The 27,551-nt window shown below is 35.5% G+C and overlaps 1 protein-coding gene across 4 annotated transcripts in view; it reads left to right on the top strand.

Moving 5' to 3' along the window:
- Window positions 1-27,551, top strand: part of Proc-R (Proctolin receptor) — a 61,951-nt gene that overhangs the window by 20,778 nt on the left and 13,622 nt on the right. For all 4 annotated transcript variants that reach the window (XM_072528718.1, XM_072528717.1, XM_072528715.1 and 1 more), the window contains 3 exons: window positions 15,186-15,325; window positions 16,169-16,344; window positions 21,158-21,927. In XM_072528718.1, coding sequence (XP_072384819.1) covers window positions 15,195-15,325; window positions 16,169-16,344; window positions 21,158-21,927 — 1,077 coding nt within the window. In that variant the 5' untranslated portion in view covers window positions 15,186-15,194. The remainder of the gene's footprint in view (window positions 1-15,185; window positions 15,326-16,168; window positions 16,345-21,157; window positions 21,928-27,551) is intronic.

Below are 27,551 nucleotides of genomic sequence, written 5' to 3' on the forward strand. Positions count from 1 at the left end.
AACATCAAAAGTGCGGTACATACCCGTGTGACGCGATCCGAAGTTTTTTGCTAAAAAATGGAATGGACAAACGAAGTTATTTTTGATTTTTTAACTATGTATCAAAATAAACCCAGTTTATGGAATACTACGGCGTCAGAGCATAAAAACCGGAACGATATATACGATGTAAATCGTATTTTATTCGACCGAATAAAAAATCATCTGAATATTAGTAATATTTCGATTAAAGGCTTAAAAAAGAAGAGAGACAATTTAATAACATAATAAATATGGTAATTACTTACTAATTAATACCACAACCGTAGCTGCAGCAACGATACGTTTTCTTTTACTTGTCATTTTGAAATAAAGTTAAATCAAACACTACTGTCACTAGCACAGACGTGCCTGTGCTATCACGAACGAGACATTTCCCACGGTGCGTGGCTGAGAGCTGGTCCGCGTCCGTCCGAAATATCGCCGATCGTGGGAAGCCGCTTTAAGAAGACTTAAACCAAATAAAAACGCACCGACTAGTATGGCAATTATAGGAAAAAATAATTACCAGAGCTACTAGCGACCTCTAACGAGGGAAGATGAAGTGAAATGTCGATAGCAATGTATACCCAAGCTTAATCAAGCCAATCAATTAATTATTTGATTTTTTCTATCATTGCGCGCATACTGTTGACTTCCATTTGTGTGTAACCCACTTTCAAATATTTTTGTTTAATAGTCAAATTATGTAGCAAAGCTAAGTTAACGAGAACAATGCTTAAAGTGACATTTCGGTTCTGATAGCAACACCCATCAGTATACACGATTATGTGCCTGTTGTCTTCTCCCATTTTTAGAATTACTTTGTCCATAAAAATCGTAGCAAATTCATCAGGATTCAATCCTCCTTCAGCATCATTCCACAGAAAGCAATATCCATCACTACGCTTCATGTCATAAATGCACCAGTTGTGAATTCGTAGTTTGGTCTTATAATAATTGGATGATACGCTGGAGCGTGCCGTCAAAAATACAGCTTGAAGATCGGCAGTAAAGACAAATTCTTTCTTTTCTTTATCAGATTCCTTCTCCATTCTTGCTTAATTTTTTTTTATTATGTGCTCTTCATCAATTTTTTTCCAATATGACCCAACATGTACCTATCTATAACAAATTTCGCATAAGTCTTTCTTAGGTTTAAAGAGAGATATTTTTCGAGTTTACTAGTCCAGGTCTTGGCGAAGTCAGAACATTAACTACAGGGTTAGTCGGATTCGATGAAACTCTGCTAACATATGATAGGAGAAGTTGCTGCCTCCGAAGGTAAAGGGGTAGTTCATGAGATTCACAATAGAGACTGGATCGAAATGCTCGGAAGCAAATTCGGAGAGCAGCGTTGTGAACAGAGTTTAATTATTGTAATAAATGATTGGATGCGGACAAGTAAACTATACAACCATAGTCTAATTTGGATCGGATTATGGCTCAATATATTTTGAGTAGTACACTTTTATCGGCACCCAATTGATGGTAAGATAATGTTTTTAACAAATTCATTTTCTTTTATTTCATCGATTAAACGACGCCAGGTAAGTTTGTTATCGACAGTTAGTCCTAAAAACTTTTATTGATCAATTAGCTCTACTTTTACTCTGTTTAGTGTTATTTTGAGTATTTCTGCGCTGTTGTATCTTCTGCTAAATTTAATTATATTGGATTTATTGGAAGAGAACCTGAAGCCAGTTTTACAGAATTTTATAATAAAGATGAGGTTGCAGCTGTGGATTTGCCTTGGCAGTATACACTAAGGTCGTCCGGATATAGGGCAAATTTAACAGGAGATTTTATATGAGAGCAAATATCTATGATGGCCAGTAGAAAGAGGGTAGAACTCAAAGTGGAACCTTGGGGTACACCATTTTCAGTGACATAGTTGTCGGATAATACTCTGTTAACTGTGATTCTGAAATTTCTATTATTTAAAAAGTTGTTTATAAAGCATAATGTTGTCTGTAAGATTATTTTCTACCAGTTTTTTAAGGATAACCGACTTACATGTTGGATCGAAAGCACTTTCTATATCAAAAATTACTGCGATTACGTTTTGCTTGGAGGCCATACTTACGATACATACGATACTTTAAAATTCGTCACAATAGTTCAATGAGCCAATAAATGTACTTTTCTATTACTACTACCTAAAGCATCATTTCGAGCATGAAACCACATCTGGACATTTGCCGAGAAAACATAAACAAGTAATATTTTGCGACTGTGCTTGTCGAGATAAAGCATATCAAAAATTCATTCGTTTCTAACAGATAAATTTACTATAAAGTTTTAGTTGATGGAATATAAAATACTAAAATAACATCTTGGCAGGTATAAAAAAGTTACGATGAGGTAATAAAATCTAGACACTATGTAGGTAAATTTGGATAGTGTGTTTTTAATATTAAATAAATAAACAGAATGGTTTAGCCACGTAATTAACTATTTAATTTGTTTGTGTATACACCTACGCCAAGTTGTATGATTAAAAATTCAAGATGAACAAATTTTCTCGCCTATTTTCGTCCTTTATCTTGGAACTTCAAGCTAAATGTATGAAATATTGAACACAACGAACGTCATATTTCAAAATTAATTAGATTTCATCAGCAGACAAGTCACATTACAGTTTATAATTCATTGGATTGCACTATTAATGACGTTCTGAAAATCCTGAAATATAGGTGTTATATATTTTTGCAGCTTCCGAAACCACTTTTCCTTCTTTGACTTTGTGTGTACATTTTTATATGGTGGATTCAGGATTCATTAACAGCTATATACAATACTAGTCAAAAGTCCGTTCCCCCCTCGTATCTTTTGATTGGTTATACTTATAATAGTGAAATTTAGAGGGAGGTAATAAACAGTAACAAGTGACGTAATAGTGGCAGATTACGTTACAGCGCCATTGTGACAGATAATTTTAAATTGGACCCTATGGCAAGTGATACCTCGTTGAAAAGGTATTGAAAATACCTATTCAGTCATACTAATTTTATTTGAGTTTATGTTCATTTTGATAAATAAATACTAAAATTGTAGTTTCACATTTAATTAATAAATGTTGAAAGTTTTGCCTCTGGTTACTTGTCAAAAAGTTCTTCTTCTTGTGGTGCCTATCCGTTACGGATGTTGGCTACTAGCATGGCAATTCTAACTTTATTGACTGCAGCTCGAAATAGTCCTGAAGTGGTCAAGAAAAACCATTTTCGTAAGTTCTGGAGCCAAGATATTCTTCTTCTTCCTGGTCCCCTCTTTCCGTAGACCTTTCCCTGTAATATAAGTTGCAGAAGGTTATATCTATGATCGTTTCGCATTAAATGTCCAAGATATTCTATCTTGCGCTGTTTCACTGTGGATATAATTTCACGTTTTATCCATCCGACGTAGAACCTCAAAGTACAAAGAGAAAAACAGAGAAGTAAAACGAAGAAGGGCAAAAGAAAAGAATGAAGAATGGGAAGAAACATGTGCACAAATTGAACAATACATAGGAAGAACAAGGAATTCGGAATCCTGGAAAATACTGAAATGTTTAAGGAAGAATAACAACGAAAAGGTCCAAATACAATACATATCAGAAAAAAACTGGGAAGACTACTATATAGAACTACTCACAGAAAACCGCCCAGATTTTATAGAGACAGACACAGAACAGGAACAACAACAAAATCAGAATGAAGAACAGATTGAGATAACATTAATCGAAGTAAAAAATGCCATAAAGACTTTAAAGAACAAAAAATCAGAGGGACCAGAAGGAATCGTTAATGAACTAATTAAGTACGGAACGGACAAACTACACAGAATTATACACGAAATGTGAAATGCAGAAGAAATGAGGGAACTACAGAGGCATCAGTGTGATAGCATGTATGGGCAGGGTATATAGAAAAATACTGAAAGAAAAACTGGAAAAATCTATCTCCAATAAAATCGGACAAGATCAGGCGGGGTTCACGGCAGGAAGATCTTGCATAGACCACATATATACACTCCAACAATTAATTGAAAAAAAAAAATTGGTAAAAAATAGACCAGTACACATGGCATTCATAGATTTAAAAAAGGCATATGACACGGTCCCCAGTAAACAACTATGGAACACGATGAAGGAAATCGGAATAACTGAGAGGTTAATAGAAGCCGTAAAAAACCTTTACAACAACAACAAGGTAAGAGTTAAAACCGGCAATAAATACTCCAACGAATTTAAGACAACAAAAGGCTTATTGCAGGGATGCTCTACATCCCCGACACTGTTCAAGATATTCCTGGAACAATTATTAAAACCATGGAAAAGAAAATGTGAAGGGATGGGAATACCAATCCGGGTCAACTTCTTGTACACATTAAGCTTTGCATATGACCAAGTGGTAACGGCTCAAGATGAAGAAGATCTGTGCTATATGCTCCGAAAATTAGAAAAGTAATACACAAAAAATGGACTCGAAATAAATCTAGAAAAGACCGAATATTTAACAACATTGCAAGAACCAGTGAGAAACTTGGAAATGGGCGATAATAGGGAAATTAACGGCACTGACAAATTCAAATATTTAGGATTCATACTCTCAAAAAATGGAACCACCGAGCAAGAGATAACCAGCAGATTAGCACAGACAAGCACATGTATTAAATAAATGAACGGGGTACTGTGGGATAGAGAGATTACCAGAAATACAAAGAAGAGAATTTATAACACCTTGGTACGCAGTATAATGACCTATGGAGCAGAGAATTGGGTAATAAATAAACGAAAGAGGTCCAAAATCACAGCAACTGAAATGGAGTTCATGAGAAGCTGCAGAGTGACAAAAATGGATCGCATCGGAAATGAGGAGATAAAACGAAGAATGGCAGTAGAACAAGACATACTCAGCTACATCGAAGAAAAACGTTTAATTTGGTATGGACATGTGAGAAGAACAGATCATACAAGGTGGATAGCAAAGATTTCGGATTGGAGCCCAATAGGAAGGAGGAAAAGAGGTAGACCCCGAAGATCATGGAAGGATGAAGTGGACGAGGTCATGGAAAGACGAGACCTTAGAGATGGAGAATGGCAGAACAGAAAGGACTGGAGACGTTGGCTGAAAGAAGGAATGCGGCGACAGCTGTAAAAATCGGTAAAAACCAGGAGTTCTTTCGTATCCGTCTGTAACACCACATCTCAAACGCCTCGAGTTTTCCCATGGATGCCTCGGTTAGTGTCCATGATTCAACCCCATAGAGCAGCACTGTAAATACGTAGCATCTCAATAAACGGAATTTTGTTTTTTAAGGGTAGGTTGTGGCTCTTAAATATCTTGCTCATTCTGACAAATGCTGACTTGGCTTTTTCAATTCTTTGTTTTATCTCAACTGAGTGGTCCCATTGGTCGTTTATGGTGGTTCCTAAATAGTAGTAAAGGGGCACTTGGGGTATTTATTGCTGATCTACCAGTAATTGACTAGGTGGAATATGCTTCTTACTGATGACCATGTACTTTGTTTTCTTGATGTTAAAATCAAGCCCGTATTCTTGACTGATTCTCCACAATTGCATAACTAGTGTCTGTAAACCTTCTAAACTGTCTGCAAAGAGAATGGTGTCGTCTGCATATCTGATGTTATTCAGGCGCTCACCATTTATGGGAATACCCTCTTCGATATGTTCTAAGGCCTGGCTCATGACGTGTCCCGAATAGACGTTAAATAAAATAGGGGAGAGTGTATGCAGCCCTGTCGTACTCCTCTCTTTATTGCAACTTCTTCTGTTAGTTGGTCTTTCAAAAAAGTGACGTCATACAATTTTCAAATTGTTTTTACGTCAACGTCAACTTTTTTGACAATTAACCAGAGGCGAACGTTAGAATATTTATTAATTAAATGCGAAACTACAATTATTTTAATATACCTATTCAATCATACTAATTTTATTTGGATTTAGGATGATTTTGACGAATAAATTAAATAAATACTAAAATTCTAGTTTGGCATTTGATTAATAAAAATTTTAACGTCCGCCTTTGGTTATTTGTCAAAAAAGTTGACGTTTGTCAATTCTCTAGTTGTTTTTAGTTTGCAAACGCGTTGATACCTGAATATTTAGTTTCTATTTCTGCTTAGTTTAGTCAATTCAAGTTTAGTCAAGTTGTTTTTAGTTTGTTTTTATAATATTTAGTTTAATTATTGTTTAAAGGACGTTTAAATTTTTACAAAGGCAGAATGGTACGTACTGTAGCAGACAAAGTAGCAGCTGTGTTAATAATTGGTGAAGGTGGAAATAATTTCCATGCAGCGGAACGTCTTTTTAATGAGAGGTACCCTAATCGCCCCACATCGAGAGCTTATTTGAGGAAGCTTCTTCGGAAGTTTAAACAAACAGGTAGTGTTTGCAAGATGTCAAACGATCTGGTTGACCAACAATTGGTGATGACAAAAAAATTTACATAATTTCAGAAATGGTAGTGAACTCTACTTCTTCTACAGCCCAAGTTGCGTCTATCTATGGAATCAGTCAAAAGACAGTACACCGAGTGTAGGCTGAAAACAAATTTCATCTACAGAAATTAAAAATTGTGCACCAACTTTCAGATGATGACCCCGACCGAAGACTAGAATTCTGTGAAAATATGTCCAATAAAATTAACCAACAGCCCGATTACATAAAAACAATTTGTTTTAGTGACGAAAGTACTTTTTCTCTTAATGGAAATGTTAACACACAAAATGTGAGGTATTGGAATGACTCAAATCCTCACGTCTTTCGTGAAACACTTACTCAATTTCCAAAAAAAACATAAATGTTTGGGCAAGTATTTTGGGAAACCACATAGTTGGACCTGTTTTTGTCAACCGGTGAAGTGTATCTGGAGATGTTACAAAATACAATTGAACCGTTAGGGACGATAGAATGGCCAGCTCGGTCACCAGACCTCTTCTTCTTCTTCAGTGCCTTATCCGGTCCGGATGTTGGCGATCATCAAGGCTATCATGGTTTTGTTAACTGCTCTGCGAAACAGCTCCGCTGAGGTCATCCCAAACCATTGTCGGAGATTTTTCAACCACGAGATACGACGGCGTCCCGGTCCTCTTCTGCCAAATACTTTACCCTGCATAACAAGTTGAAGAATTCGATATTTTTCTTCGTTCCGCATCACGTGGCCGAGGTACTCAAGCTTACATTGTTTAATTAAATTAAGCACTTCTTTTTCTTTTGTCATGCGCTGTAGGACCTCAACGTTGGTGACATGGTCCACATAAGATATTTTTAGTATCCTTCTCTATATCCACATCTCGAAGGCTTCGATTCGTTTTTCAGTGGCTTGCGTCAGTGTCCAGGCTTCAACTCCATATAGTAACACTGGAAGAACGTAGCACCTCACTATCCGCATCTTGGTTCCCAAACTGAGATCACTGCAGCACAGCAAGGATCTCAACTTAATAAATGTAGACCGTGCCATTTCAATTCTGGATCTAATCTCTTGAGCGTAGTCCCATTGTACGTTGAGGGTAATTCCGAGGTAAGTGAATCTGTCGACTCTCTGGATCTCTTCGCTACCTGCCATTAGTGCCCCGGGATCTAAATTTGTACGGCTGACAACCATGAATTTAGTTTTCTTAATATTAAGGTTCAGTCCGTATGATACGCTCACAGTTCGCACTCGGTCTAGTAAGGCCTGCAGATCGTTTAGGCTGGTTGCTAGTAACACAGTGTCATCGGCGTAGCGGATATTATTGATGTATTCACCGTTCACTCGGATTCCCATGTCTAGGTTTGTGAGGGCTTCATTAAAAATCTCCTCAGAGTATATATTGAAAAGAGTCGGCGATAGCACACATCCTTGCCTTACTCCTCGCATGATCTTCACTTGGTCGGTCAGTTGGTCTTCGACCTTGACTTGAGCACGCTGGTTCCAGTATAAATTCATGATGATCCGAATGTCCTTCTCATCCAATCCTACTCTTTGTAGTGCGGTGACCATCTTCTGGTGCTGACAACGGTCAAATGCCTTGGCGTAGTCAATAAAACAAATATAGACATCACAACTGACATCGCGGCATCTCTGAAGTAGGACTTGTAAGGTGAAAAGTGCTTCACGTGTACCCATAGAATTGCGGAATGCGAATTGCATTTCACCGACATTTTCTTCGCATTTCTTGTAAATTCTGGCATGTATGATTTTAAGAAAAATTTTAAGTGCATGACTCATAAGACTGATAGTTCGGAAATCTTCGCACGTTTTCGCAGATCGTTTTATTGGTAGCGTTACAAATGTTGACAATAGCCATTCATCTGGGATATTACCTGAATCGTATATGGCGTTGAACAGTTCAGTTAACTCCTTTGTGCTCACTTCACTCATCACCTTAATAAGTTCAACGGGTATTTCGTCCGGACCTGTAGCCTTACCATTCTTAGACTGTTTTAAAGCAGCCTTTACCTCGCTTTCTAGAATTGACGGCCCTGTCATGCAATTTATTTCCGGAAGGTTGCCGCGGTCGTCCCAGAAAATTTCTTCGATATATATTTTCCAGGTAACCAACTTCTCATCACCAGACCTCACACCATTAAATTTTTTTTCTGTGGGGATACGTGAAATCTAAAGTTTTCGCCACAGCACCCGACAATATTGACATTTTGAAAAAATAAATTGTTGAATAATGAAGGGCAATTTCACCGACACATTTGAACGAGTACGGCAAGAGTTTAGAAATAGGATGCACGACTGTCAGAAAGTAGATGGAGCACATTTTGAACACTTGCTATAAGAACTGGTTGTTAAATATTTATTTAAATATTTAATTTATTCATCAAAATACCTGAATAGATATTTTAAATACCTTTCAAACGAGGTATCACTTGCCATAAGGTCCCATTTAAAATTATCCTTCACAGTGGCGCTGTAACGCCATCTGTCACTATTACGTCACCTGTTATGACTAGTTAAAAAGCTTACGTCTATTTATTACCTTCCTCCAAATTTTACTATTATAACAATAACCGTTCAAAAGATACGAGGGGGGGAATGGACTTTTGAGGTTTTTTTTTTATTAAGTAGTTTGTTGTTTTTAAACTTTTGATAGAAATTTTCGGCAATTATATTAAAGATTTTTTGGTTATCGATAAGTAAACTGCTTTGATATCGAAGATAGCTGGAATTCTTTTGTACGTATTGCCCCGCATTTGATTAATTTTCTTCCAGGCATGAGTAGGAAGAGTGTTGTGAGCTAGAGAAGAAACTTATTTCCTCTATGAGTATCTCTTGCTTTGTTTCAAGATTTATCTCACATTGGCCCTAAATTTTATCAAACAAATGCGGTTTGCTTCATTTCCTATTCTTACTTATAAAGAACATGCAGTTATAAAGAGGTGCTTATAAAGAGCAAATTTGTATTTTTTTTACAGCAGTTGTACAATGTTCGTTCCACCATTATGTTAAGTTTCTTATAAAGGTTAAGGTTCTTGTTAAGGTATAAATGGACGGAGGATACGAAAGTTATAAAAAAAAACTTATGGGAAAATGTAATTTGGCAAGATAATCCCACTTAGGGAAAACATAAAGAGATTACTTAGAATCTGTAGTAGCTGTGTTATCATTATCAACTAAACCTGATAATTACAGCTAGCACCAGACCGTTTTGAAAATTATATTCTGAGGTGAGATGGATTATCCATGTTTATCATTTATAACCTGTAAGTATTGCCACTGTCGTCTCTTTTCCATTTGTTCTTGTATTTGCGTTGAACTGTTCAGTCCTTGAAATTCATATCTCTTGTATCTTCTACTCCATCTAGCCATCTTCTTCTAGGCCTTTCCCTGCACCTGGACCCTATTGGTGTCGAGTAAGTTTTCCTTCATTAATTTCATCGTTGTTTTCATTCTTTTTTCTTTTTCTCTTGGTACATTGGGCCTAGTAGTGTTTTTATTATTTTTTTTTTTCGAATTTCAGAAGACCATCTTTCTCTTTTGTTGTATTTTCATTTCATATGTATCAACAAGTCTTTGTTCTCTTTTTAAGGTCTTATATAGCTTTATTTTTGTTTCCTTATTTAAAGAATAGTTTCTTAACTGGTTATCTATACAGGTAACTATAGATTTTATATTTGGAATAATATATGCGATCGAACTTACCTTGCTTATATTTTCAGGGAAAATGACTAACATATAAAAACGTAATCATCATTGCTTAGCCAAATTTTACCAAAAAGTAAAAATATCTATGTACCTACTGGCAAAATGTCAATTATAACAGAAATATAAGAACGTGTATGTTTAAAATATTGAGTATAACTAAAAATAGTGTAAATGAACTCTGTGTTTTCGAAGAAATATTTAGAAATACGGTATTTACCATTAAAGATATTACTAATAATTTCTGGACAGTAGCTTTATAGTTTGTAGATGCCAGAAAATGTTTTAAAACTCAACTTTCTAGAGAAAAATAAGTAAACTGAATGATAAACAAAACGAAAAAGTATAGGAGTTTTCCCGATGAGAAAATTTCTCCTTTATAAAATTTTAACAATCTTATATTTATCACATATGTATAACATAACACTACCTTGAATTGAACACGATTTCCTGCACGCAACTGACACTGTGAAAAATAAGAGCCCTGCCTGTGTGGGCGGGTATAAGTTTATTTTAGAAAAAATCAAGATATCTTTGTCCCGTAAGAGGCTAACCGAAGAAAACATTGTTGCCTCGACTATCTCTAACTTGTCATCGACTGCGATAGTCTGTGGACTAGTACGCATTTCGATGCGCATCGCCCCGGCTCGAATTTTCCCATTGGCTCTTGACCTGGAAATCCCTATTTATCCCTCGAACAGCGCATATAAATATTGGCGATTTTCAGGTCAGCCAAGTCAAGTCAGTCCCTCACGAGCTCTCCGAGAGCTTAGTGCTCTCGGGGCTCTGCTTCCTGCATTTATTTTCCATACTCTGTGGCTGAGAATTGTTTCAACTTAACTTGGTGTTTTATTTCGACGAAGAAATTGTCATGTAAGAAATATCTTGCCTTTTTCAAGGCAAGACACCGAAGATAAATATTTTCCAAGTCCATAACCCGAAAATGGACTTAAGTAGAGAAGCTCTCGACAGTATATTCGAAGCCCTCTACAGAGCACCCAGAGGCAACAAAAGGTGGTTAGACCCTTATTTGTTCCCCCGAGGTGACAAACTCTAACTATAACAGTTTTACACACCTAGGTGTTACCTTAGATTCCAAATTAACCTGGAATGAGCATATTAATAATTGCATTAGTGAAAAAGTGAAAAAAAACCTCCACATCCTTAAGGTCGTTAATCGATACGATTGGGGAGCAGTCCCGGAAGTAAACTTCTGATTTTTCAAAGCACCTACCAGATAAATTTTGGGCTATGGGAGCTTTTTTTATGGATCAGCGACAAAATCTCGTTTGATTAAATTGGACCGAATACAATACAAAGCCTTAAAGTTAGTCCATCCGGTTAGACCACCATTAAATCTCAAAAGTTACAATTCTTCGGACATATTATGCAAAATATATCCAGATACGCTCTCCTTCAAGCCATCCTGCAAGGAAAAATATTTGGAAAACGAGGTCCAGGAAGAAGAAGAACATCTTGGTTAAAGAACCTCAGAATCTGGTTCAATACAACATCTGTGTAGCTTTTGCCATGATGATCGCCAACATTCGTAACGGATAGACACATCAAAAAAGAAGAAAGTGAGTTCTAGGAGCCCTTAAATCTACTCCTACACTAGCCCTTTTGACAGAATGTAACGAGCTACCTTTACATTTAAGACGTCTATTTCTGGCAGAAAAATTTATTCTGTAATGCCAGTTTAATAATGAAAACAGCTTGTTACAAAAAATATCTTGTCTCTTTGTTAAAAATCTAATAAACAAATGGTAGGCAAATAAAAACTCTCCAACTCTAGCTACAGCTTTTCCCCTATCACATTATCCATTCAATGGAGAAAGGATTCCATTATTTGGATCTAATTATGACATACTATATGAATACAAACCTATTGTAGTAATTGCTTCACATAGTTCAATTGTTCAAGAAGATCCAGTAGTACTGGATAAGCTGGAAGACTGTAACCACTTTTGTAAAATTCATATCGATGCGATGGCTCAAAATCGCTTGCTGGTATTAGCTGTGCCATGTACATAGACAATGTTCAGGATTATTTTCAGTATAAATTAAAATCAGATTGCTCAATATTCACAGCTGAGTTGGTAGTCATTATAAAGGCATTGCATTGGATAATTAACAGCACACTATATTTCGAAATGTATATAATTTTATATGACTCACAGTCCGTCCTCCTCGGATGAAGACACTTCTCTAAAAACATATATACCAACAGACTAATTGAAGATCCTAGAATAATCCTAAGTTCTCTAAGAAGAAGTACATATTAGCTATGTGTGGGTAAAAGGTCATTCTAATATTCCTGGCAATAAAGAAGTAGATCATTTGGCTAAAGACGCTACTTTAGTGGGCATGCAATGCAACGAGTTTTCCAAATAGAGTTTATTAACAGCTATACAGAAACAATGAATGTTAGACTTAATTAGAAAATTGAGTCGCAATCCTTTACTAACAGTAACAAAAATACATACTGCAGTATATATCCAACTCTTCCATTTTCTTCCACAAATGAGAGAAGCTCCATCTCTCGGAAAATTTATACCATATACGTTAGATGATTTTTTCGACATGCTACAGTGAGCGCATACCTCTATAAAATAAACCTTTTGGAAACAGATACATGTGAATGTAATAACAGGTATAATGATCTTAACCACTGGATGTTTCAATGTCGGTATAATTAAGAAGCCATCAAATTTTTATTTCAATTCATCTCCCAATAAAAAATCATACTGCCTCAGAACATTGTGAACTATTTAAGTAGTCGAAATCCAACCATTAGATTTTATGGGAATTTTTCAAACGTACTAAACGGAAAATTTAAACTGCCTTTTGCGAGCAGTGGTGTGTGAATGCTATATGGTAGGACTTTAGTTGTAGTAGAAGATTAGGAAATTGAGTAAATGAACGAAATAGGAAATTGTCTGACATAAATTGAAAGGAAGTATAAAGGTTAATTTTTTTTTACTTAGTCAACCAATTATCTGGCTAAATAGGTCTAAAACCCAAGGCCAAAAACGATCTAACAACAAATGTGTTTAATAATCTGTGTTTTCACTAGCAGCATTAATTCCAATTAGACATATAGACACTGCTTTGACGGATAATTAAATTAAATTTTGAGGCAATAGGATCCATTTCTGTGTATGAAGATCTTGAAGAACTTAAGAAGCAATCCATCTCTAAAGCATATCCCATAAATGCTCGATGGGATTAAGATCTGGTGATTGTGCTGGCCACGGTAAAAGTCCTCATTATGAAACAAAGCTCTTACTGTTGCTGCAGTATGTGGCCTTGCATTATCCTGCGTGTAACGCAAGTCAAAACACCTGCAGCAGTGGCAAATGGAAGGACGATAGGTTCTAAGATACCATCAATATATTGGTATTAAATGATTAGATGACTTAAAGTGCTTTCTCCAAAAACCGGTATAGTTTGATGACGAAATGTTATTCCAGTCCACATCACAACTTGTAGACCACTATATAAACGACCACCGTGTACGTGCCTGAGTTTCTCTTGTCGACCAGGTCCTCTCCAAACTCGCACTCTTCTAATAGTAGAGACAAAACCTAGCTTCATCTGTGAATAAAACAGAACTCTATTCTAGTAATCTCTAATGCACATGTTATTGTGCCCATGAGTCCAAGATTTTCAAGACATATCTTGGTAACCCTCAACAGACGTATGACGTGCTAGAGAGCTTTATGTAATCTATTCCTGGTCACATACAGTAGTGTAGTGAGATCTCACAGAGTTCACGTACAGTTATGTGCACATTTTTACAAGCTAATCCCACAACATACCAATCCTGACGAGGAGCAGTAGCACGTTGACGACCTCCGTCATTAATAGTAGTTAATCGTGCGAATTGGGGCGCTGTGACATTTGCCTTAATACAACAGTCCAATTGACAGATTAATTTTCATGGCATAGGGACCTTGATTTGTAGAAAAATTTTCAAATCAAATGGTATGTATTCACAAAAAGGTGTTTCAAGTTTTTATTGAAAAAAGTGAAATAATAATGGTGTTCTTTAGAAATTTTTGATTTGTGGATTAAGATTTCAAAAAAATGAAGTACCAATTTGAAAATTTATTCGTCAATTAAAATTATGCACTTTTCCAAACAGTCTAACAATATGTTTGGTATTTTAACAATTCACAAGCAGAAACACACCGTAGCTTTTGATCTTTTATTACTTTCGGAAATATTTCGATCGTAAATCGTATTTTATTTGTAAATCTGTAAGTAATTGCTTTGAAATTGAAAATTTTATGAAAATGATGACTAACAACACAACTGAAATTGTAAAATGTGCTTTACAAACTTTCTCTGTGAACTCTCTCGTTGACTGACAGGAATGTAACCGGAAATTTGGTCCTTAACCTTCCCAATACCAAGTCAATTTTAAAATAAACACCTATTTTTGTATAGTACCAGGTGGGGCGAATTATCGGCCCAGTGGTTTTCCTGTATATACAAAATTATTATTAAAATAATATCAAAGCGGTTTGATATTATTTTATGTTTGAGATTAAGCTCTATCAATGGAAATTCCAATCGCGCAATATTTATTTTTAACAGATTTATAGAAAGCTAATTAAAAAATTAATTTTCGCGTTCGTAACTGACATTTAAAATGGCCGATCGCTTCAAGTCTTGTTTATGAGAGAACGGTTTATTCTACGGAAAAAGTGCTAGTTATTCAGTAACGTATTCTAATTCAAAAGTATTCAATTCCTTTAGCTGTTTTATGTTATCTATCTGTAAAAGTATCGTATCCAGTACGATGAAAACTTTTCCTAGTCATGTCCTAGTTGATTTTTTCGTATTTCTAATTATTGTCACAACATTTACCACCCTCCTGAAAACTACTTTTGAGATAGAAGAATCATTTTTAGAAGCGCTCGTTTTCTTTCTGCTAAGTATATACAAAAAATGCACAAAATTGCTCAAATTAAGACAAAGAGTTTTAAAATTCAAATAACAAAAGAAAGTTTATTCTTCCTTCAGGTGGTGAAAATGGATGATGATGAAGCGCTTTCTCAGACGATTTTAAACAATTCCAGATTTTGGGTGCAAAAAGTACTAGTGCCAACTCTACTATGCCTGGGAGTAATTGGCAACACCGTCACCATTATGGTGCTCACAAGGTTAGTAAACCTGTTATTTACTATTAACTTATTTATAACCTGGATAAATCGAGAAATGATTTGTGGAGTAGAAACGTAATTATTTTGATCATTATTATTTATGTACACTAATGAACAGGTACCGACTTATTTTTTTTATTGTCTTGAAACTTAAATGACTCACATATAAAGCAATTAAATAAATCAAGTTTTAAAAATAAAAAAAAGGTTATTTTCATATCATATTAAAAACGTTACATTAAGGGAAATTTACAAATTACACTCTTCTTCTTATTGCGCCGTCTCCTTTCGAAGGTTGGCGATCCAAATGGCAATTGTAGCTTAGGAAAGTGCTGCACGAAAGATTTCTGTGGATGAGCCGTCAAACCATCTCCTCGGGTCTTTCAACCGAGTTCTGGTGTCCTTCAACTGATCTTTTGCTCTGAACTTTACCTTCCAATATGATTTGGAATAATTCGCTATAAATACGCTACTTATTCTTACGGCGACTCTGAACCGAAGAAGTTTGTAGGTGATATTTCTCTCGCAAGTGCATCAGCTCTCTAATTGCCGTATATTCCCCGGTGACTATACCAGTGTGTCACAGTTATGTTTGTAGAGTTCTTCTAGACATTCCCACACAAGCCTAGAGTCCACGTTAGGGCATACAAATGATCCCATGGCTGCTTGACTATCTGTGCATAGGTGTAAACTAATACAAAATAGAGACAATTTTCAATAGTCAAGATTGTTTTAAGATTCGCTAAAGTTTGACGATATAAAAATAATATTAAAATATAAAAATGTTAGTCAGATAGTAAAAGTTATTTCATAGATCATTATTTTTTTTATTATTATTTTTAGGCGACGAATGAGAAGTTCCACAAACATTTATCTCTCAGCGCTAGCTGTGGCAGACATCATTCATCTTGTGTTCGGGTTTTTATTATCATTTGAACATTACCATAATATTCACGATAGAAAATATGAATTGTACTGGAGGTTTTATGGACTAACGCACTGGTTTTGCGATGCAGCAAGTAAGTATGTGTACAATAAAAATTATTTAGAATTAGATTAGATTAATATTTTTGATCCTATTCTCTGTCACAAAGAAATATGGAGTCGACACCCACTTTTTCTTTGTGTAGTTTAGATACATCTCAATATACTTATTAACACGTTAAACGCCACAATGCATACGTAGTAAAAAAAAAGTTAAGTGGGCCAAAATATTAAACACGTTTACAGTATTAGTTATTCTTCAGTTTGAGTACAAAATCTTACATTTTTATTGTTTTTTAGAATTATTTTAATTTAGAAACACGTGTGCATCTTGTGGCCACAAATAACTTTTGAATTCATGGAACCATGTGATTTACACTTGCTTCTCGTATAGTCATATAAGACAAAAATGAACCTGTGTAACTTATTAGTTAGTTGTCAGTGGGCGAGGTAGTACAGTGTGTCTTATCAGATACAAATATGCCATATGAAAACGTGCAGAAGCGTTTGAAAAAGCTGGTAGAACAGTTTTTCAGACGAAGACAGTGATGACAGTGTTCAGAATAAAAATTTTGAATTATGTAGTGATGACGAAATAAGTAGTTCTTCGTTCTGGAAAGCGAAAGACCAAAAGTGCAAAGTAATTTACAAAATTTACGTTTAACACCATAAAACAGGGGAAGAGTGGGAAACGAATGCAGCATTGGATAGCTGGAAGTATCTACTCTTTCAGTACGAAAACACCTTTTTATCGCTGTAGTAGTATCTTTTTCTTATGTAGAGGTTAGAAAAGAATATGTTTTTTTCTCGTGCCGATAACAAGGTGTGACGAAAAACATGAGCAAGTGATTAATGTGAAATTTCTTTTTAAATTAAAAAAAAAACTCCGACTGAGTGCTATAATTTGTTGAAAAAGGCCTATGGTGAGAATTATCTATCTCGTGCGCGAGTTTTCGAATGGTATAAACGGTTGTCTGATAATAGAGAGAGCGCCAAAGATGACGAACGTCCAGGTCGACATGTCTCTGTTTCAACTCCGCAAACAGTGACCAAAATAAATGAAATTGTGCGAGGAGATCGTCGTATGAACATTTGGATGATTGCTGAGACTGTAAGCGCCGATAAAGAAACTGTCAGAAAAAATTTACATGACTAATTGAACATGAAGAAAGTCTGTGCAAACATGGTCCCAAAAATTTTGACCCCTGACCAAAAGCTCGTCCGTCAACAGATCTGCTCAGATTTTCTTGAGAGGTTATATGAAGAGCCTGGATTAATGGAAAACATCATCACTTGCCATGAAACCTGGATATTCAAATACGATGTTGAAACTAAGCGACAATCCATGCACTGGAAAACTCCTGCATCGCCAAGAATGAAAAAAGCAAGGACGTCGAAATCAACATTTAAATTCATGCTAATCGTTTTTTTCGACATTAACGGCATCGTGGTGACTGAATGGGTTCCAGAGGGTCAAACTGTAAACCAAACTTACTATTGGAAAGTTTTGGCAACGCTGCGACAGCGAATTCGTAAGAAACGGCCGGAGTTGTGGAAAAACAAGCTGTGGATCTTGCAAAAGGACAACGCACCTGTCCATAACGCGCTGTCTGTGAAGCGTTATGTAGCCGCTAGAGGCATTTCAGTGCTCGAAAACCAGCCGTACGCGCCTGATTTAGCACCCTGTGACTTTTTCCTGTTTCCGAAGATCAAGTCTGCCTTAACAGGAATCCGGTTCGAGTCGATGGAAGAGGTGAAGCGAAAAAGAGCGAAGCTCCGAAAAGCTCTAACAAAAGAAGACTTCCAGCATTGCTTTGACCAATGGAAAAAACGAATGGAACGGTGTGTGGTGAGGAAAGGGGAATGTATTAAAGGAGAGCATTCGATATAATAATTTTAAAATAAAACTCTTTTTCATAAGCAGTCCCGTTATTTAATAGCCAGACCTCGTATTGTTACCAATTGTTATTCTTAAAGTTTGCCCAATATAGAAACGTTTAGGGCCTTTAGAAAAACTGTAAAAGTAGAATGCTTAAAGCCCGAAAGTATTTTAAATATTACATATTAATATTAATTGCATCTGCAGAAAAAGATTCCAGAGAAAAATAGAAACTCCAGCTGGATGATAATGATCTGTCAAATAATTGTGATATTTGACATGCTGGTGTCCTATAACCTAAGTAAGTCCGGGAAAGACGGGCCACTTTTTTTCTCACTTTGATTACTTGAAAAATTGACTAGTGTATGATACGATTTTTGAAAAAGAATACTTATTATAGTTTATATATTTATTATGCAAAATAAAAAACATGTAACTTGAGGAATATAAAAGTTATAGAAATTAACATAAATATTTACTAACATAAATAAATACTTCTTATTGGCCCATCTATACCAATACGTAGGTACAGATGGGCCATTCCTATTGGTAGAGTTGGGCTAATTTGAAACACATAAAATAATGATGTTAACCTATTTCTTTTTACTAGCAATTTTTCCACATGAATCACAAACATTTTCAAATTTTGTACAGTTGTCATGGCACCAGTGTTTGCAAATCAAACATTGAACCCAGTCATCTTTTCTGGATGTTTTGCTATAATCCTTACCACAACCAATGCACTCATTTTCATTAAATTCGTCTTCGTCTTCGCTGTCATCTAAAACTGGCACATCTGCATTCATATCATCATCAGACAAATCTAACTCATACTTTTTATATTGACGCCTTTTGTTTTGCTGCTTTGGAACTGTCTTCTTTTTTGATTCTTGTTTCTTTATCTTCTTTTCTTGAATTTTGTCTGCAGAATTAAGAATTTCCGCCACTCTTCTTGCTCGGCCCCTAACACTCTTTTTTGCAGCATCAATTTTGGGTACAGGCGATAACGTGTCCAATACTTTTCCAGGTGTTACACTTGAGTCTTCAACATAGCTAGACGTAGCAGCTGCGGTTTCTTCATCAACGACTAGAGTAATGCCTGCAAGTGAAGGACCTGGTTCATCTAAAATATTTAGATCTATTTCTGTTACTTTGTTCTTCTACTATAGCCGAGGAGCTCTTATTTGTAGACAAAAAAGCTTGCTCTGGAATTTTATCGGGATCAAACGGTACAATTCCTGTGGCAACAAATCCAGATGTTCCATTTTTCACCGTTGCTGAGATTTTCCACGCATTTCCTAACAACTCACCAAACTGGTAACGTGTAATTTTTCTTGTTGGGTTATTTCTGATATAGTTTTAACATCTCGAGTAAAAATTAGCCTTTAAAGATTTGAAAAAAGCTCGGTCCAACGGCTGCAGAAAATGCGTGGTATGACTGGGTAAGCACAACATTATAATTTCGTTGTTTTCGGCGCATTCTAATACTTCCACTGCTGCTGTATGGGACGTATGTCCATCTAATATCAGCAAAACTTTGCCTTGAGGCTTTCGAGGAATAAATAGATTTTTTAGCCAATGTAAAAAAATATCTGCATTTACGTAGGCCGATTTTTCGGACATTACAAACATTGCTCCAGGTGGCATTCCATCCGCGTATTCTTCTTTTCTATTTTTTTCTTTAAAAATAGAATACGGAGGTAAAAATACGCCCTCAGCATTGCAACAGCTTATCACAGAAATCGTTTCTCCTTTCTCTCCTGATGTAATAACAGGGACATTCTTGGATCTTTTAGACGCGAGTACATGTCCAGGCCTGTAACTGCAAACCTGTCTCGTCTACGTTGAAAATATGCCCCGGCTTATTTATTAGTTGACTATTGGTTAAAATACTTAGCAACAGATCGAAGTACTGTTTAACTACCTCGTGGTTTAATCCTTTTGCCCTGTCCAAAGAAACTCCTTCACCTTTTCGCACTGATATGTCTGGATGGCGCCGTAAAAAAGACTGCAACCAGTCAAAACCAGCTTTATTGTTGTTTCTATTGAATTTGTGGCTTACATTAAATTTTTCTGCTAACTCAAACGCCACAGTTCGTACATGGTCACGAGTGGGTGCAAAACCATACTTTTGCAATTTCTTAATATGCAGCACTAATTTCATCTCGATCTCATCCCCAAGAGTTGAAGAAGGTCCAAGACGATTGTGTTTTTTTAGATCATTATTTTTCATTCTTCTCTGTATGCTACTTTGAGGTACGCCATAAGCTAATGCAGCTCGATTTAGTCCCATGCGATTTTCTCTGATAGCTGCAACCGCATTTTGTAGTGCTTCTTCGCTCCATTTACCTCTTTCAACAGTAGATTTCCGCTTATAATATGAAGGCATATTGTAACCTGTAACAATATAGAAATTAATTAATAATACTTATTATTAAAAAAAATTGTTGAATAATACAAACCCAATACTTATTATTAGCCCATCTATACCGATACACTGTGGCCCGTCTATCCCAAAGGTTCGGTAGAGACGGGCCACGCCATCGAACACACAGTTTAAATTTTATAAGGGTATTTTAGGTTAGGTTCAGTTGTTTAATCTCAATATAACAGTTGAATACATAAATAATAAAAAAAACTTACCTTTTGTCAAAACTTACACAACTTGAAAATTCACCAAGGAAAAATTTCACCAACATATAATTAAGTAAAAAAATCTCCGTTGTTTATGCATACACGTCGCAATGACCACGTTCACAAGGTCTGTCGTTGACTAAATGTTATAAATCAACGTTGTCGCACTGCACAATAAACAGAGGATCTGCAATATGACGAATGGCCCGTCTATACCGATGGCCCATCTCTCCCGGACTTACCCTATTGTTTATTAATCACCTTATACATTTAATTATAAACATAGTTTTTATTACTATATAATTGATTATTTGTAACGTGTATATGTTTTTTAGGTGCAACATCAGCATGGTTAGCAGTTTCATTTACCATAGAACGCTTCATCGCTGTTCGTTATCCGATGAAAGGAAAAATTTTTTGTACTGAACGTAGAGCAAAAGGAATTATCGCAATAGTCTACGTTTTTTGCTTTGTTACCACAGCATCGACGACGTTTGAATACCAACTCACCTTTAACGATATTTGTGTTAAACAATGTCCCATTGATCAATTGAACTACACAGAATCGCCTCATTTAGAATCCACCAGCGTTGGTAACATTACTTATGTTGAGTCTGAAGTTAACAGCCTTGATGCTGATGCTAATATAGGCTCAGTTGTTATCAAAGGTTATGATAAATATATTCAGAAAAAGTTAAAACAAATTCTTTCCAATTGTACTAATCATCCGCATATTATTTTGGTTCCTGTTTATCCTAATGTTTTAAATTCTACAACTAGCGTGGATACAATCAATAGGTCCCTAGAAACAGATCTAAGTCAAGTATTAGAAACAAATAGCAATAGCACAATCGCCACTGGTGGTCATCATGTAAGAAGTCTTGAAGAATCTGAGAATAGGACTTATTGCTGTGAAAAAAACTTTCCAATCGATGTGGAGAATACAGAATTAGGAAAGAACAAAACTTATACAGACTTTATTTATTGGTATAGTGCACTGTTTTTTGCTATAATACCGTTGCTGTTGATAGCAATGTTTAATTGTTTTTTAATTAGAGTAGTTTATTCGTCGCAGAAGACACGAAGAGTGATGACAAACTCTCATGTAAGTTTTATTTGTTTCTATTTTACTTATATCACTTTAACTCTAGAATACTAACGTTTCTTCAACATATGTATGAGGTTTTGTAATGTAAACACTTGTCCTTTTATAACTTAGCTTTACTTGGTACTCTAATACTATCGAAATTCACATTTTAATTTTATTAATCATGCGCTTGTGGCCCCATTGCATTTTGTTACATAACCTTTATATCTATGTATAAAATCTGTGGACATGTAAGAAGAACTAGCGACAGCAGATGGATAAAGAGAATAACCGAATGGAGCCCCATAGGAAGGAGGAAAAGAGGGCGACCCCGAAAATCCTGGAGGAACGAAGTAGACGACGCCATGAGTAAGAGAGGAATAAACGATGGAGAATGGAACAACAGAGAGAGATGGAAACGGTTGAGCGAGGGAAGGCAGTGAATACTGTAGAATCCCTAAATATATCTATATAAAATCTGTCATGTCATGTCATTCTTCTTAAGTTTACGACCACAGAACACCATAAAAGGATAGATATCACACAACAATGGATAACTGACAAACATTAGTTACATCTGTTGTTTCGTCAAATGCGATTGAAACAAAGGGTGCTTTTTTAATCTCATTTTAAATGTGATCCATTTTAACATCGGCAGTGCATTTAATGAAATCATATTGGATTCTTTTGGAGGTATTAATAAAATGATTTTTTAATGTATTATCATATTTTATTAAAAAATTAACAACGTCTTTATAATTAACTCGATTGGCTGATTCACTTGTTATATTATGACCTCTGAGACTGAATTCATGCTCTCCCAAGAAACAAGTTACATCAGTTAATCGTTTTAACACATCCCTATTTTTTTACCCTTTCATTGGGAAGTATGTGGCTTATTTTCAAATGATTGTCCAAACTATGTTCAATGCGAATTGCCCCGAATATTGTTCTCCTGTAATGCCGACTTTCGCTTGTATTAAAAGGTAAACAGCAAGCAGAATAATTTTGATACAAGCCGGTTAACCATCCATACTTCTCATAAAAACTCGCGTGAAAATGTCTTTGCCAACTTTTCCATTTTTGACTCTAAATTAATAGGGTCCATGGACCTAATAGACTTAATAATGTCCAGTTTCTCTTGATATCTTTGACCTGAAAATCCTTGTTTTTAACAGCAAATAATATAAACACAGTTTTCTACATTGCTCACAAACCCACACGACAGTCCTTCAATCGCTCCTTTCGTTGCGAAAAAAAAATAACCAACAAATAAGACTGATCGGTGACGGCTGACAGACATCAACTGTCATCCGTCTCCGATCGCACATCGATTGCTACTAAATAAATAAAGTTTGAAGGGGATAAGTTCGGCTATTTGAGAACCAATTCCCTTAATACAGGTGCTTACAGACTCGATGCGTTAAATTGTGTTTTCTGTGTATTGCCATATTTGAATTCGTTTATACGATCAAAAGTTCCAAAAACGCAACTACGGAAAAAGAACAGATGATGAAGCCAATCTTGCCATAGCCAAAGAAAATAAAAAGAAAGTATGAGAAGAATACTTGGAGAAACTTTTCCACGACATTAGAACAATACAAGAACTCACCATTGAAGAAAATTCAGGTCCCGAAATCCTACCAGAAGAAATAACGGCAGCCGTCAGACAAATGAAGGATGAAAAGGCACCAGGACTTGATGAAATTCCTGCAGAGCTGCTGAAGCTATTAGATGCAGAACAAACAAAAATAAAAACTGAAATTTTAACTGAAAAATTAAAAGGAAAAAGGGCCCCAGGACGAAATATAAAATCCTAGCTTGCTAACCAGAGTGCATGGTATAGAAAGACCTCTACACAGCACAAAGTCATCATAGCCAGAATGATCGCCAACGTTCGAAACGGACAAGCATCCTAAGAAGGATACGGTGAATTTTGTATATTTTTCGATACCTATTGCCTACATAATAGATTACTTAAATTAGGGCGAAATTGTTAGTATTTAAATATTAATTAATAATATATTTACTTATATTGAAATATAGGAAAGCGGTGTTTCGATCTCTTTCATGGATCACACGCCTCTGATAATTCAAAAACGTCATTAAAACGTAATCTATACCTAGATACTATAATTTAAATATTTTACTTAACATTTTACTTATTTGAATTTGTACTCCAAACTTAAATAGGACGATATATTCTAATCTGAATTCATTTTATTCCACTATTTCATTATTGTAAATTTTATTATCGAAAAGTATTTGCCTACTTAATGTAGTAGCTACATAAAAACCAGTTAATACTACAGGGTAACAAAAAAGCAGTAGTGCAACTCCCACAATAGTTAGAAATGTGGGGACCAATATTTACAATCGTCAGGTGATTTGTTTGACAGGTTTGATGGGCGGGAATAATACATTTGGGTGTGACTTATTAGACGTTTTTAATACCGAAAATATATTAATTGGTTAGTGGTACGCAGTTGACACACTATATACACCATTTTACTAATACTTTACGTTCAATCCAATAACACCTATACCCGGAATTTATATTTAGGCCAGTATTTGGGGGTTAGATATTTAAACTCATTTATTTTGTAGACTCGGTTAGAATGATAATTAACAATTGACTAACAATCAGTAGTTTTCGTGCCCAACCCTTGGGTATTTTCATTAGCCAAACATTTAATTTTTTTTTCCTCATACATGGTGTTCTATGTAGAATAAATTTGTAAACTGTATAGAGAGTGAGTTTTCGGAAACTCCTCAATTATCTCGGAAACTGCTTGTACGATTTATATAAATTTTGGTCTGTGAAGGTTTTATAATACGGCCAATCTTACTGTTCTATTAACATTGTTGTCAGATTTCCTGTTTTGTGGAATATAATGAACTTTATTTTAAATAAATCAGTATAAAGGACGATCAACTTTTGTGACAGAGTCTTTTACCTCAGTAGTGCTGGTATAGTAAGAGGATACGGATGTACCCCACTTATATATAGTATGTCTACGGATATGTTATTTATATCAATCAATTCTGCTTCACTTATTGATGATTGTACAATGATTTTTATTGCCTATACTATAATTCCACTATTTGGAAGAGTGATTTCTCGTTTGATGGCGGAGAAGTGGGAAAAGACGTATGAAAATCCAGTGCCGTACACTAAATTTTATTTCAACGTTAATTATATTATATTTTTAAAATTTTCTTTTTCTTAGGGTGTCTGTCTGTTCTGAAAGTTGGCGATCATTCTGGCTATAATCACTTTGTTGGTTGCTATACGGAATAGCTGTGTTGACGTCTTCCTATACCACGCTCTCAGGTTAGCAAGCTAGGATATTCTTCTTCGTCCTTAAATATTATTTGTTCTAAATAGGCCAAAATATATTTATTTACAGGTTTTTAATGACGTTTCGATCTTTATATCCAAAGACCGTTTTCAAAAGTATAAATAATAGTTATATTTATTTTATTTGTTTATTATTATTATATATTTATATAATTTTATTTCTACAATCACATATTATTTAAATCATGAATGTGTTGCTTGTGTGAGTCCATTTTAAAAAGAGGTAAAAGAAATAAATTAGACTTACTCACAATCAAATTTGATTGTGAGTAAGTCTAATTTATTTCTTTTACCTCTTTTCACATATTATTTGTTTTCTTTTTTTTCTGACTTTAAAAACGGTTTCTGGAATAGAGATCGAAACGTCAGTAAATTAAATGATGCCACAATCAAATAGCTATAAAAAAACAAATAAATTTGCAGAAACCTTATTGATGCTACCCGGTCGCGGAAGTTACGCTAAAACGTCTATTGATGTGACCTGACCAGGTTCTAATTTTATTAAGATTCTCTTAAAGCAGCTCTCAAATACTTCGGAAGTCATTTCTTCAAGGAACCCTGTATCACTTTTTATGTGGGTAATGATTAGACGTCGATCCTTTCATGGTGGAGCTTTTAATCCTGTAAACCAGCCTTCTATAAATGCTTCGCGTTTACTTTTAACATTTAAATCTTGCCAAACTTTTCCGACTGTATGACCTTCGTTAATTCAGGTTTCATCCAAATAATATATTTTCCGTCCAATGCTGCGAATTTTGCGTATTTCTTTTAAAGATTTTCTCCTCCACACAATAATTTCTTTTTTTTTTCTAATAACATACTTTTTCTATTGCGTTTTACATATTGAAAGTTCATTTCGCGCATAGTCCTGATTAATACTCTAAGAGATACCTTGGATAAGAATTAATCGTTTTCGAGCTGGAAACCTGTCTACTTGAATTATACAAATTACTTATATCGCAATCTTCTTCTTCTGGTTCCTATCCGTTTCGGATGTTGGAAATCATATTGGCAATCATGACCTTGCTCGCTGCGGCTCGAAACAGCTCCGTTGAGGTTTTCTTAAACCATGTTCTTAAATTTAGCAGCCATGATATTCTCCTTCTACCGGGTCCACGCTTACCTTTGACTTTACCTTGCAATATAGACTGCAGCAGGGAGTAACGGTGCTGATTTCTCATAACGTGTCCCAGATATTGCAATTTTATGCGTTTGATCGTAAACACAATCTCTGGTTCCTTCTTCATTTTTTCTAGAACTTCCTTGTTCGTGATCCTTGCTGTCCATGATATTCTCAGCATTCTTCTATAAAGCCACATCTCAAATGCTTCAAGTTTTTTAATAGTGGTGTCTGTAAGCGTCCATGCCTCCGTCCCGTACAACAACACAGAGAAAACATAGCATCTCAAATGTCTCATTTTTGTATCTAGGGATATGTTGTGACTTTTGAAGATGGCGCTCATTTTGTTAAAGTCCGTTCTTGCCTTTTCTATGCGGCACTTTATTTCCTGTACATTGCTCCACTGTTCGTTTATAATAGTTCCCAGGTAGCAATACTGTTTTACTCGCTCTATCTGCGTCCCATTAATGTATAGATGAGCCCCATTTATATTCTCCTTGCTGACAATCATTTGTTTGGTTTTGTGGGTATTAATGTTTAGTCCGTACTGTTGACTGTACTCGTTTATTCTGTCCATTAGCCTCTGAAGTCCCTCTAAACTATCTGCTATCACCATGGTGTCGTCGGCATATCTAACATTGTTTACTCTTTCACCATTTAGAAGGATGCCTTCGTCTGTTCCGTAAAGAGCCTCGTTAAAAATTTTCTCTGAGTACATATTAAATATCAACGGCGATAGGATACATCCCTGTCTAACTGCGCGTAGTATTTTTATGTGATCTGTTTCTTCTCCGTTAATTTTCATGTATGCGGTCTGATTCCAGTATAGTTCTGAAATTATTCTGAGGTCTTTGTCATCCAGGTCTGCTTCTTTTACGTTCTACGTCTAGCCATTTATCAGGGATGATTCCTGTATTGTATATTTTATTGAACACAGCCGTGATCCAATTTATTCCTTCTTCCTCCAAGAGTTTTAAAAATTCAGCTTCGATATTATCAGGCCCTACAGCTTTCCTGCTTTTCATTCGTTTTATTGTTTCTTCTACCTCGGATTTAAGTATGTCCGGGCCCGTCATCCTCTCTGAAAATGGATGCCTATAATCCGTTCTTTGATCTTGAAAAAGTGTCTCCAAATATATTCTCCATTTGTCTTTCATGTCT

This window comes from Diabrotica undecimpunctata, chromosome 4, assembly GCF_040954645.1.
Source record: "Diabrotica undecimpunctata isolate CICGRU chromosome 4, icDiaUnde3, whole genome shotgun sequence".
In the NCBI taxonomy this organism is placed as follows: Eukaryota; Metazoa; Arthropoda; class Insecta; order Coleoptera; family Chrysomelidae; genus Diabrotica; species Diabrotica undecimpunctata.